At 41.9% G+C, this 12,419-nt stretch overlaps 1 protein-coding gene across 1 annotated transcript; it reads left to right on the top strand.

Annotated features, from left to right (window-relative positions):
- Positions 1 to 10,515: 10,515 nt before the first annotated feature.
- LOC122925443 (olfactory receptor 11L1-like) lies at positions 10,516 to 11,478 on the top strand. The gene has a single exon (XM_044276803.1). It carries the CDS (start codon positions 10,516 to 10,518, stop codon positions 11,476 to 11,478), a length of 963 nt encoding a protein of 320 aa, XP_044132738.1.
- Positions 11,479 to 12,419: the final 941 nt, after the last annotated feature.

The following is a 12,419-nucleotide window of genomic DNA, read 5'->3' as shown; positions in this document are numbered from 1 at the left end:
CACTAGCTAGAAGCCAAAGCAATATTACGGTATTAGTAGAAATATGCGGATAATAACCTGGAACGTGAAGGGGTTAAAATCCCCTCAAAAGAGGATGAAAATACTACGTCATTTGAGGCGGTTGAAAGCCGATGTAGCCTTATTACAGGAGACGCACCTTAGTCTGTCAGAGTGCATGAGAATACGTAAATTATGGGTGGGAGAAGTATTTTGCTCTCCATCGGTTCATGCAAAAGCAGGAGTGCTCACACTGCTTAGAAAGAACCTCCCTTATACGGCGCGTGAGGGGTACAAGGATAAAGAGGGACGAATACTCCAGGTATGCTTGGAATCACCGTCGGATGCACTTAGTGTTTACAATGTGTATGGGCCGAATGGGACCAATGTAGCGTTCTATAAGGATCTGGGGACTAGACTACAAATGGACGAATGTACAAATCGGATAGTAGGTGGGGATATGAATGAAGTTTTTGATGTTGCTGAGGACAGGCGAAGGGTGCGGGATAGAAAGATCCCACTTAAAGGTAAAGACACGGCACTGAAACAGCTGTGTACTACACACAATTTATGTGATATATGGCGGGCACAAAATCCAGAGGGCAGAGAGTATACGCATTACTCGCATTCACATGAGTCATGGTCCAGGTTGGACTATATACTTCTGTCCTCTGCATTGCAAATTAGAGTGAAGTCAGTATCAATAGGGGAGCTGGTGGTCTCGGACCATTCGCCTGTACTCCTCAATATAGCTGACACGATCCCTAGAGGATCGGATTATATGATTTATCGTTTTTATTGGTTTCGCATAGCAAATGTATACGACAATGTATATAATGCAAAGTAATATTCAAAGAACAATTGGCGTATCACCAATAACAAAGTGAATCAGTACAGTTGAGGGCGAGGCACAAACCCTCTAGTTGCCTCTTAGTATTGCATAGAATCAGACACAGTGCAAAGAGCAAATTATCATCGGTATCAGATCAATTAACAAGGGAACCCAGTACAATGAGTTCCAAGTTAGCAAGAAAATAAAATAAAGTAAAATTGAGGTTAAATAAATTCTGAGTTACTAACATAAAAAGAAAGAAAATACGACAATGAAGGCCTCCTGAGCAGTGCGGCAGCTGTATAGAGCTCATTCCATAAGTCAAAGTGAGAAGTGGGGGCTCAACCTCCAGGGGGACCAGGTCTTCATCTTTATATTCTGTTTTGTCATCGATTCTGGAAGAAGACTCTCGAGTCTGCATGTATTGTTAACCGTTTGAATTACTTCAGAGATAGTTGGGGGGGTTACTGCTTTCCAATGCCTAGTGATGACCAATTTGGCGCTAAGCATAATATGCCCAATAATACATCTACTATCAAATGGAAGATCCTCAATATTGATAAAAAGAAGAGCTAGCGTCGGGGAAGGGGTCAAGCGTATACCTGTGACCTGAGCTATTAGATCAAATGTCGCGTTCCAATAAGGGGTTAACTTCGGACATGCCCAAAGGATGTGTAAGAGAGAACCAGTGCTACCACATTCACGCCAGCAGCAAGCCGAGGTACCAGGGTAAATAATGCTTAGACGGTAGGGCGTGTAGTACCACCGTAGGATGGTCTTTATCACAGCTTCATGATGCGTAACACATTTAAATGTAGACCCAATAAAACAGATAGCCGCTGCCCATTTTTCCACTGAGAAAGATAACTGCAATTCCCTTTCCCATTTTAAAATGGGAGGAGATTTACTAAAAGTAGCTTTATCGTTTAATATATTATACAAGTGATGAGTGGTATGATATCTAAACAGAGAAGGTGCCTTAAAAATCCTCATCACTTCCGTATGTGCTTTAGGCGGTGAGCGAAGGAAATTGCTAATGCAGTGATCCACTCTCATATAGGAGAGAAATTGGGAATGAGGTAAGCAATACAATTGGCATAATTTGTCAAAGGAGATCATGGCAGAATCCTCCACCAGCTGGGCTACAGATAGGATGCCAGCCGCTTTCCAAGAAGAAAGATCAATATTATCCATGCAAGCACTTAAGGTTCTCATCGATACTTGTGCTAGAATGCTGCTATTAGGTGAACCTTGCGATAAATGGAATTTGGACCATAATGTAACAGCTTGTTTCACTATAATCAAGGGGTGGTTTATCTGTCCGGGTTTTAATAGAGATAGGTAGAGTATATCCCTCAACGATGCGTTGGGAGTGAGAGATGACTCAATCTCAACCCACGGCTTAGTTGAAAGAGGGTTCCACCACTCTCTAGTAAATGACAGATTAATAGCCAAAAAATAGTCCTTAATAGAAGGTAGGCCAAGACCGCCTGCCTGTTTCCTCCTGAACATAATAGATTGAGCTACTCTGGGACGATTAGACTTCCAGATATAACTATTCACTATCCTTTGGGCGTCCTTAAAGAAAGATTCAGGGATTGGAACGGGTAAAGCTCTAAAAATGTAAATAAGTTTGGGTAAAGTCATCATTTGGAAAGCCGCAATCCTGCCCACCCAAGAAATTTCTTGCATGTTGAAGGAAGCGAAATCCTTAGACAGTGTGGAAAGTATTGGAGCGTAATTGTGTTGGTATGCAAGCGAACAAGGATACGACAATTTAATTCCAAGATACGGAAGATATGAAGTTTGCCAGTCCAACGGGAACATGTTTTTTAGAATTCTCAGTTCCGGTAAAGGAATGTTAATCGGTAGTATCTGAGACTTAGAGTTATTAATTTTGTAGTAAGAAAGGCGGCCAAAATGTGAGATAATGGAGAATGCATGTGCTAATGAATGGGAGGGGTTCGTCATCGTTAAAATAATATCATCCGCATACAAAGATATCACATGGGATTTTAAACCTATTTTCAGTCCGTGTACATCAGGCGAGAGTCGAATGTGTTGGGCCAGGGGTTCTAACGCTAAAATAAATAATAGGGGAGAAAGGGGACAGCCCTGACGGGAACCATTAGTAATGTGAAAGCCTTGCGAGAGAACTCCATTAACTAAAATCTTCGCTATAGGGTCAGAGTATAGGCCTCGGATTGCGTGAATAATGGGGCCCGTAAAACCCATAGAGTCAAGAACAGAAAAAGCATAATTCCAATGGAGGCGGTCAAACGCCTTTTCTGCGTCCAGAGTGACTGCAACCATTGGAACTCTACGTGACTCTGCGACATTAATGATGTTGAACAAACGCCTGGTATTGTCAGATGCCTGTCTACCTTTTACAAAGCCAGATTGGTCATCTCCTATAAGGTTAGGAAGAATTGCTGCAAGCCTGGCAGCTATCAGTTTAGCGAAAATTTTAATATCCGAGTTCAGGAGGGATATGGGCCTAAAGTTTTGGGGAGAGTCTGGGGATTTACCAGGTTTAGGTAAAGTGACTATTAATGCCATTAGCATGTCAGCGGGGAAGGGGGAACCAGACATTGTTTTTTGAAACAAAGGTAGAAGAAAGGGAGCTAGAGTGGGATAAAATTGTTTATAATATTCATTTGAAAGCCCGTCTGGACCCGGAGATTTACCCAGAGGGAGGGAAGAGACCAGCGTGCTTAATTCAGGTTCCGTAATTGGGGCGTTTAGTTGTGAGAGGTGGGTTTGGGACAGTTTAGGCAATTTGGCCTTCTCTAAAAAGTCCTGAACAAGCGATTCATAGTCAGTAGGAGAGGATAAGGTATCCTTAAGGTTATATAAGTCTTTGTAATATAGACGAAACTGCTCTGCTATGTCTCTAGGGTCAATAATTTTTGATTTAGTTGTAGGGTGCAGCAGGAAGGGGATTCTAGACTTTGTTTGCTGATGTTTGAGTTTAGAGGCCAGAAGTTTTCCCGCTTTGTTTCCCTGGACATAGTACCTGGCTTTAGTGCGCGAGAGGGACTTAGTAAAGTCCTTGTTAAGAAGGCACATCAATTTGTCTCTTTCCACACGTATTGCAGCTGTTAAGTCTGATGTTGGAAGCTGTTTATTTCTTAATTCCAAAGCCGAGATTCCGCGCTAGGGTGTCTACTAGTTCTTTTTCCCTCTTTTTCCTATCAATGTGGTTTATTTGTATCAAAATGCCTCTTATGAAGGCTTTGTGTGCTTGCCATACTGTGTAGGGGTCAGGGACCGAGTTTGCATTTAGACTAAAGTACTCCTGAAGGGATTTCGTAATCTCAAGTTTGTGCTTGGGATGAGAGAAAATGAATGAGTTATTCCGCCATACCGGAGGTGGAGATGATTGATACTGTTCCGCTAGTCGGAGTGAGATAGGGGCATGGTCTGACCATTTAATAATACCTATGGATGAGTTTAGGGTATGGAAAAGGGATGTTTGGTCCACTAAAAACATGTCTATTCTGGAATATGAAAGGTGCGAGGAGGACATAAAAGTGTAATCCCTTTCTTGGCTATGCTGAGCCCTCCAGACGTCTATAAGGCCTTCGGAGTGAAGGAAAGCTGCTAAGCCCGTAGGAGATCGTCTAGAAGGATTAGTGGAGTCAAGAGAAGGATCAACAATTGAGTTGAAATCACCGCAGATAATTAGTTTACCTTGTTTAATTTTGTGGACTTTCTTCATAACTCTATGGAGGAAGGAGATTTGGTGTTCATTGGGCGCATAAATGTTCACTAGTGTATATCTGATATTGTTCACCATACATACCAACACAACGTACCTACCCCGAGGGTCTATCACCTGTGAGAGTAGAGAAAAGGACACCGAGTTTTTAACAGCGACAAATACACCTCTATTTTTCTGTGTGTTATGAGAGTGAATTATAATTGGAAACAAGCGGTGTTTAATCCTGCAAGCGTCCTTCTGCAGAAGGTGAGATTCCTGAACACACAGGATGTCAGCTTTACCAGACATCGCTTCCTTCCAAAGATAAGCTCTTTTCTGTGGACAATTAAGTCCCCTGGAGTTGAGGGAAAGAATCGTCAGACCCATGGAGAAAATCCACTACGCTGAGAATGACCACCACACTGCTCAGAAGGACCTGGAGGAGACATAAAGAAAATCATAAACATTGGAAAGAAAAGCAATAAAGTAGGATTACTGACTAAAATAAACAAAAATAATAGAAAAAACAGAAGTAGACCAAACAATGAGTCTACACGTGGGGGCAAAAGTTCCATGTTGAACCGGAGAATAGGTATCTATTCAGCCTAGGAGATTGTGTATCATGACCTAGGGTGCACCTACTGGAGAGTATGCAGACATATGTGGCCGCAGAACGCAACATGCCACCTGTGGGGTAACCTTAGAACACTGAACCATCATTTGGCGGAGAGCCAACAGGTAACAAGTCTCTTGACAAAAGAGATGGAGGAGTCTGTAACTGCCCTTTAAGAATCTTCTCGGCTTGCCCACGACGAGTCAGTGGATAACTTTTCAACAAACGGGCAGGATAAGTGAAAGCACATGAGGAAATCTCTTTGAGGAAACAGCAGAGATCATTGTTTCTAATGTTGAGGACCCATGGGGGTATTGTGAATTGGGGTAGTAATGGTAATTTGCCACCCTTTCAGTAGGGATTTCCCCTCTTCAAGAGAACGGACCAGGTGCGAGCGTCCATCTTTAGAAATAAGCAATTTCATCGGGTATCCCCACTTGTAATTAATTTCATGCTTGCGCAGAGACAATGTGATGGGTAAAAGCTCCCGGCGCAATTTCAAAGTGGCTGCTGAAAGATCCGTATATAGTCGAACAGATTGGAAAGGAGCTGGTAGGGTGCCCATTTTCCTGGCTGCAAACATTACTGCCTCTTTGGTTGTGAAAAAATGAATGCGTGCTAGAGCGTCTCTGGGAATATCTGGACCCAGGTGTTTCGGTTTGGGGACCCTGTAGGCCCGATCCACAATTAAATCGTGGGAAGAGAGCTTGGGGACAATGGACACGAAAAGCTTCTGAATGTAGGAAGGCAGCTCTGCATTGGAAATTTCTTCCGGGATGCCGCGGAACTTAATGTTGTTCCGTCGCGAGCGGTCCTCTAAGTCTGCCATTTTCAATTTAATGCTTTCCACTTCGTCCGCCATTTCGTTATGCGCGTCTATTACCTCATTCTGGGAGGCAGCAAAGTCCGACATCTTAGATTCAATATGCGACACCCTTTGCTCAACGCTATGTAAAGTAGCAGACATGGGAGCAATTAAAGCAGCTAGATCTTGCTGCATCGCAGCTTTTAAAGCTAGCAGCATTTGTTTCAGTGAATCTTCCGAAATCGGTTTATCAGAGACCGGATAGTTAATAAAGGGTTCAGTCTCCTGAGGAGAGGGAACCGGACCAACCTGCGAATCGTCCGGTGTTTCCACCCTCGGTCGCCTCTTCTGTGGGCTTGATGAGGGAGAGCCTGCGTCGCCATCTTGGGTGTCCCTGTGTCCCGGTCCCGCCGCTCTTATGTCTTCAGGCGTAGCGGGAAACTGCGGAGTGGTAAGGTAAGAAGGGTCTGGCAGTGTAGGAGGAGATGTGGCGGCGAAGTTGTCAGGCGCCTGCGATGGGGACGGAGCGCTCAGCGGTGGTGAGGCTGGAGCGGAGACGGCATCAGGGCTCCGGGCGCCATCTTGGATTTTTCCTTTTTCGAAGTATCTCTCTAAATTCTCGCTGTTCAGCCTTGGGAGTAGTCTCTTATTCTTCCTCATTGTGAGCTGAGTCGAGTCGACCTCTTTGCTGCTCGTTTCAGGTGGAAATTGCGGGAGAAATGCTGGTTTAGAGTCGCTATGGTGCAGGAGCTGTGAAGCTAAGCGTCCATTAGACTCGGCAGCCAAGCCACCGAGGATCGGATTATATATGGAGGTTCCCATCTAACCTGATGGGAAATGAAGAATTTGAGGCTGCTTTGTTTAGCTGGTGGGAGGAATATATGCGTTTTAATGCCACGACTGAAGATACCCAAATAATGTGGGAAGCGGGCAAAGCTGTTTTGCGAGGGAAAATCATGGCATTTATGGCATCTCTAAAAAAGAGGACGATGGGGACATTAGATAAATGTAGCTACAAACTAAAAGAGACATACACATTATTTCAAACTCTCCCAAATGAACAGCATAAAAAGGCTTGGGCACAGGCGAAATTAGAGTATGAGGAGTGGGTAAACAAAAGGGAAGCACTGTTCCAGTCAAAGTTTGAAGCCCAGCTATTTAAGTATGGGAATAAAGCGGGAAAATTGATGGCGAGATTGGCAAAAGGCCCATATAAGAATAACCCAATATTAGCACTAAAGGATAACAAGGGAGACATTCATACGTTGCCCTCCAAAATTAACGAGATCCTAAAGGATTTTTATGTAGATTTGTATTCAGATAGACCGAGAAGCGAGCTACTAATAGAGAAGTGGTTAAATAATGTACCCCTACCAAAGATCAATGGGGAGGATCTAGAGATCCTGAATAAACCAATCACGCAGGAAGAAGTAATAGAGACCATAAGTCACTTAGCAACGAATAAAGCCCCTGGACCAGACGGTTATATTGCCGAATTTTACAAATTAATGAAAGAAAAGATAGCGCCAACCCTGGTAAAGTTATCAAATGACTATATGACAGGTAAACAGATGTCAGAGTCGGCCAAAACTGCATACATTAAAGTTCTCCCAAAGCCAGGGAAAGATTTGCTCTCCCCAGCTTCATACAGACCAATCTCCTTGATAAACGTAGATATTAAAATAATATCAAAAATCATGGCCAGTAGGCTGGCGAGACTAATGCCAGGCCCTCTGTCTACCGCACAGGCAGGATTCACGCAGAACAGAGCAGCGGTAACAAACATTCGTAAGGTGTTGGCGGTACTCGATGAGTTGAAAATGAGACCTAGGTTGGGCCAGTCCCCGGCCATTGTGACAATAGATGCTGAGAAAGCGTTTGATAATGTGGCCTGGGACTGGCTAAACCGGGTCCTAGACTCAATAAAACTAAAGGGCCCTTTTAGGCAATTCCTCTCAGTGTTATATCAGTCACCAGTAGCGCAAATATATACACCAGGCTATCTGTCATCTAAAATTGCCCTACAAAAAGGAACACGTCAGGGATGTCCGTTGTCCCCTTTATTATTCAATCTAGCTATTGAACCACTATCTAGAGCTATAGCTAACAATGAAGATTTAAGAGGGATTGGAATAGGCAATGAAACGGTTAAACACGCCCTGTTTGCAGATGACCTGCTAATCTTCATGGCCCATCCCCATAATGATTTGCCCAAACTTTTTGAGATGTTAAACAGCTTCGGCTCAGTGTCAGGCTTTAAAGTCAATGTGTCAAAGTGTGAAATGCTGTACCTTACAAATAATAGGCATTCGAGACTTAAGGAGGATGTTCCAGTGAAAATGGTACCTACTTCAATCAAGTATCTGGGAGTTCACATAGGAAAGACGCCAGAATCCTTATACGCGCTAAACTACCCAAATCTAATCAGACGCATTAAAACAGATTTAGAAAGGTGGTCACACCTTCCGTTGTCGCTGATGGGCAGGTGTCACCTGATAAAAATGATAAGCTTCCCGCAACTATTATACCAATTACAGACAATACCTGTTCTATTAAAGCACTCGGATGTCAATGTCTTACATAGCGCTTTCCGAAAGTTTATATGGGCCGGGAAAAAATCTAGAATAGCACTGAAAACACTTATGTTTACTAAGGAAGAGGGAGGCCTAGGTTTCCCTGACATAAGGCATTATAATGTGACTAGCCTAATGAGATATGGGGTAGACTGGATTAGAGGAACCTCTTATTTCTCCAACTTCTCACTGGAATCGCAATTAGCACAGCCATGGAGCCTTAATGCTCTATTGCACACTAAGTATTCGGCTTTTCCCTCGCAGATCAAGCACAGTGTGCTTATTAAGGATACAGTAGCGGCCTGGAAGGTAGTCAGGAAGCTGTATAAACTTCCTTTCCTGTTATCCAAATATTTGTCACCATGGAGACATCCGGAATTTCAGCCAGGGTCCTTGAACAGACAATTCATAGAATGGGAGAGTAGAGGGATAACTAAGGTCTCAGATTTGTGGGACAAACAGAAAAATCAATACTATTCATTCATTGATTTGCAATCAATATATGGGTTACCCCTGAAACACTTCTTGGCATATCACCAGGTCATGGGCTTCTTGAAAGAAAGGCTCAAGAATACTGTGAGCGAATTCTCACTAAATGATTTTGACGACATACTATCTCCCAACTATGGTAAACCGTCCATTGCCTCCCTTTATCAGAAGGTGAGGAAATCACTCTCGTCTGGCATAGTGGACACCCTCTTTAAAAAGTGGTCAAGGGAGCCAAGCATTAAAGTAAAAACAGAAGATATATTGCGAGGGTGGGAGAACGTGCGGAAAGCGGTGTCTAGCCAAATATGGAGAGAGACACATTTTAAATTAATGCATAGAGTAATATATGGATTTGACTTCAGAGGCAGCACTACTGTAGCCACTAACGAGAGGTTAAAAGCTTGCCCTAAATGCATGTTTCCAGAAGCAAACATGTATCATTGTATTTGGGAATGCAGGGTCATTGCGGAATTATGGCAAAAGGTAGCCTGTGAACTGAACAGTAAACTAAAAACGCATCTATCCGTTGATCCGAAAGAGTTATTGTTCCAGGATACAGGCCCTCGAGTCCCCTTAGCAGTGCAAGTAGTTTTACTAGCCACAAAAAGATGTATCTTAAGACATTGGCTGCAGCCGACAACTCCGTCAATTGAGGATATCAAAAACCATACAAGGGATTGCATACTGGCAGATAAATGGGCGGCGGACAGGGAGGGACAAAAGGCTATAAAAAGGTATCAGGCAAAATGGCTTTCGTTCATACTCACAGCCCTAGAAGGGGAAGACACTAGAGATCTAATATGACAAGACGTAGAGGGTAGGACAGCTCAATGAAAATATATATAACACAATTTTTATACGCACGAGCGAGGACAGGCTCGAAAGTCTAGGTTCCCAACTTAGCTGGGAGAATGTGTGATACAGGCTCGACAGTTAGGGAGGGGGGAGGGGGGAGGGTCGGGATTGTTATGTTATACACCTAAGTGACATGTAATACATGATTGTACTGATCACATGACTATTTGTAATATTGTACAAGATATGTATGACAGATAATATTTGGAAAAACAATAAAAATTTATGTACAAAAAAAAAAAAAAAGGTCAGCAGCACAAAAAAAACACAAAAAAAGATGGTGGAACTATTCTGTTTTTATTCTTTTTTGCACCCCCCCAAAAATATATAAATAATAATAAAAGGCAAGCTAGCCTTCTCCAAAATGGTTCAACGAGACCACATACAGGTACATCGATGGAAACATAAAAAAAATATATAATGCAAGTACAAATAAACAAAAACAAAAACAAAAAAATATTCAGTCTAAAGTAAAAGTTAAAGATCAACTGATTCATATTATCATTTTGACACAGATTTCTCAGGTACCAAGAAGAAACTTGGTTCCAGTTCATTAGATTTATTGGTGGCAAAAATCTATGGAATCAGAATTAAGATGACTAACTAGAAACAAGACCCTGGACTGTGCTGTACTTCAGGACTATGAATATGCAATCTAATAATTTTAGTTTGGTGACAGAAATTTTTCTCTTGGGATTTCAGAATATACTGAATTTTAAGATTTTCTTCTCTCTTCTGCTTCTGATCATCTTCTTTGTGACAGTATGTGGAAACCTCCTCATCATTCTAGCAGTGTCCTACAGCCGATCTCTCCATTCTCCCATGTACTTCTTCCTCACACAGCTATCCTTCTCAGATATCCTCCTTACCACCATCATAATACCTAACATGCTCCACATTTTGCTCTACGAAGGAACGTCTGTGTCTTTTATCGGCTGCTTAATACAATTTTACCTGTTTATAGCCACAGAGGCATTCGAATGCCTTCTCCTGACCGTGATGTCCTATGACCGGTATCAGGCAATCTGCAACCCTCTACATTACACCACAGTAATTGACAATTCATTTTGTCTAAAAGCCATTTTGGTAATCTGGTTGATAATTTTTTGCATGATTTTGATGTTTTCTGTAACAATGAGTCAATATGAGTTCTGTGGACACAATGTCATTGACCATTTCTTCTGTGATTTGGATCCCGTACTTGAACTTTCCTGCTCAGATACTTCTTTAGTCAAAATAGAAAGTATGATATTGGTTATACCTATTGTCTTGTGCCCATTTACTGTGATCATTGTTTCATATGTGTACATTATCTTCACTATACTGAAGATTCCGTCTGTGACCGGGAGGCAGAAGACCTTTTCCACCTGCAGCTCTCACCTAGCTGTAGTGTCTATATATTACGGGACAATTATTACTATGTATTTATTATCAAATACGGAGGGTGTAAAGAAAATTCTCTCCTTGTTCTACACTGTTATCACTCCAATTCTGAACCCTGTTATATACAGTCTGAGTAACAGAGATATTAAGCAAGCTTTTAGAAAGCTATTGAGCAAAGTGTCTTCAGGCCTTCAAACAAGTTGGCTCAGAGGTTTGCCTCCTTTGTAATAATCAGATTAGGCAATAGAGGTTAAATGTGGCAGTGATGGACAGGCCTATTATTTTTGGCAGGAGGTCACATATTAGAGCCCTGAAGGTTTTTGCACATGGCCATATTATAATCCTAAGGATAGTATTGTATCCTGCTCTCTTACTGTAGATCTGCATGTACACAAGTGTGCACGAATATTCGAATTGCGAATATTAATCGCGAATATCGGCACCTTGAGAATTTGCTAATATTTAGAATATAGTGATATATTCGTAATTTTGAATATTGTAGTTTTTTTTTTTTCCAGCAGTAATCTCCTTTCTTGCTTCTGAGCCAAGGAGAAGGCTGCAATGTCTTTGTCTGATCTTAGCAACATCCCTAGCAACCAATAGGAAAGTTGCCGACCCCTTACTATATAAGAACCTCCCCAGCAGCCATTGTATGCAGTGTTTTGCAGTTCTGAGAGAGAGAGCAGTGACATTGCTGTGTTCTGTGCTTTCCTGTGTCATTACATTCGATAGTTAGTTAAATTATATATATAATATAGATAGTGGGAGATAGTCAGTGTAGGTTAGATAGTGATATAGTTTAGCTAAAGTGTAGATGTAGTGTTTCTGCTGTCCATACATACATGCTAAGTACATAGTGATGTATGTGTTTATGCATGTATGTATGCATGTTAAATACATACAGTCAGGTCCATAAATATTGGGACATTGACACAATTCAAAATTTTTGGCTCTATACACCACCACAATGGATTTGAAATGAAACAAACAAGATGTGCTTTACCTGCAGACTGTCAAATTTAATTTGAGGGAAGTTACATCCAAATCAGGTGAACGGTGTAGGAATTACAGCAGTTTGCATATGTGCCTCCCACTTGTTAAGGAACCAAAAGTAATGGGACAGAATACTAATAATCATAAATCAAACTTTCACTTTTTAATACTTGGTT

Source organism: Bufo gargarizans, chromosome 2 (genome assembly GCF_014858855.1).
Source record: "Bufo gargarizans isolate SCDJY-AF-19 chromosome 2, ASM1485885v1, whole genome shotgun sequence".
Classification (NCBI taxonomy): Eukaryota; Metazoa; Chordata; class Amphibia; order Anura; family Bufonidae; genus Bufo; species Bufo gargarizans.
Note: the sequence above shows the minus strand (reverse complement) of the source record. Positions and strands in the feature narration are given on the sequence as shown.

Coding starts and splice junctions, on each gene's coding strand:
- LOC122925443 (XM_044276803.1), top strand. CDS start 10,516: ATGCAATCTAATAATTTTAGTTTGGTGACAGAAATTTTTCTCTTGGGA.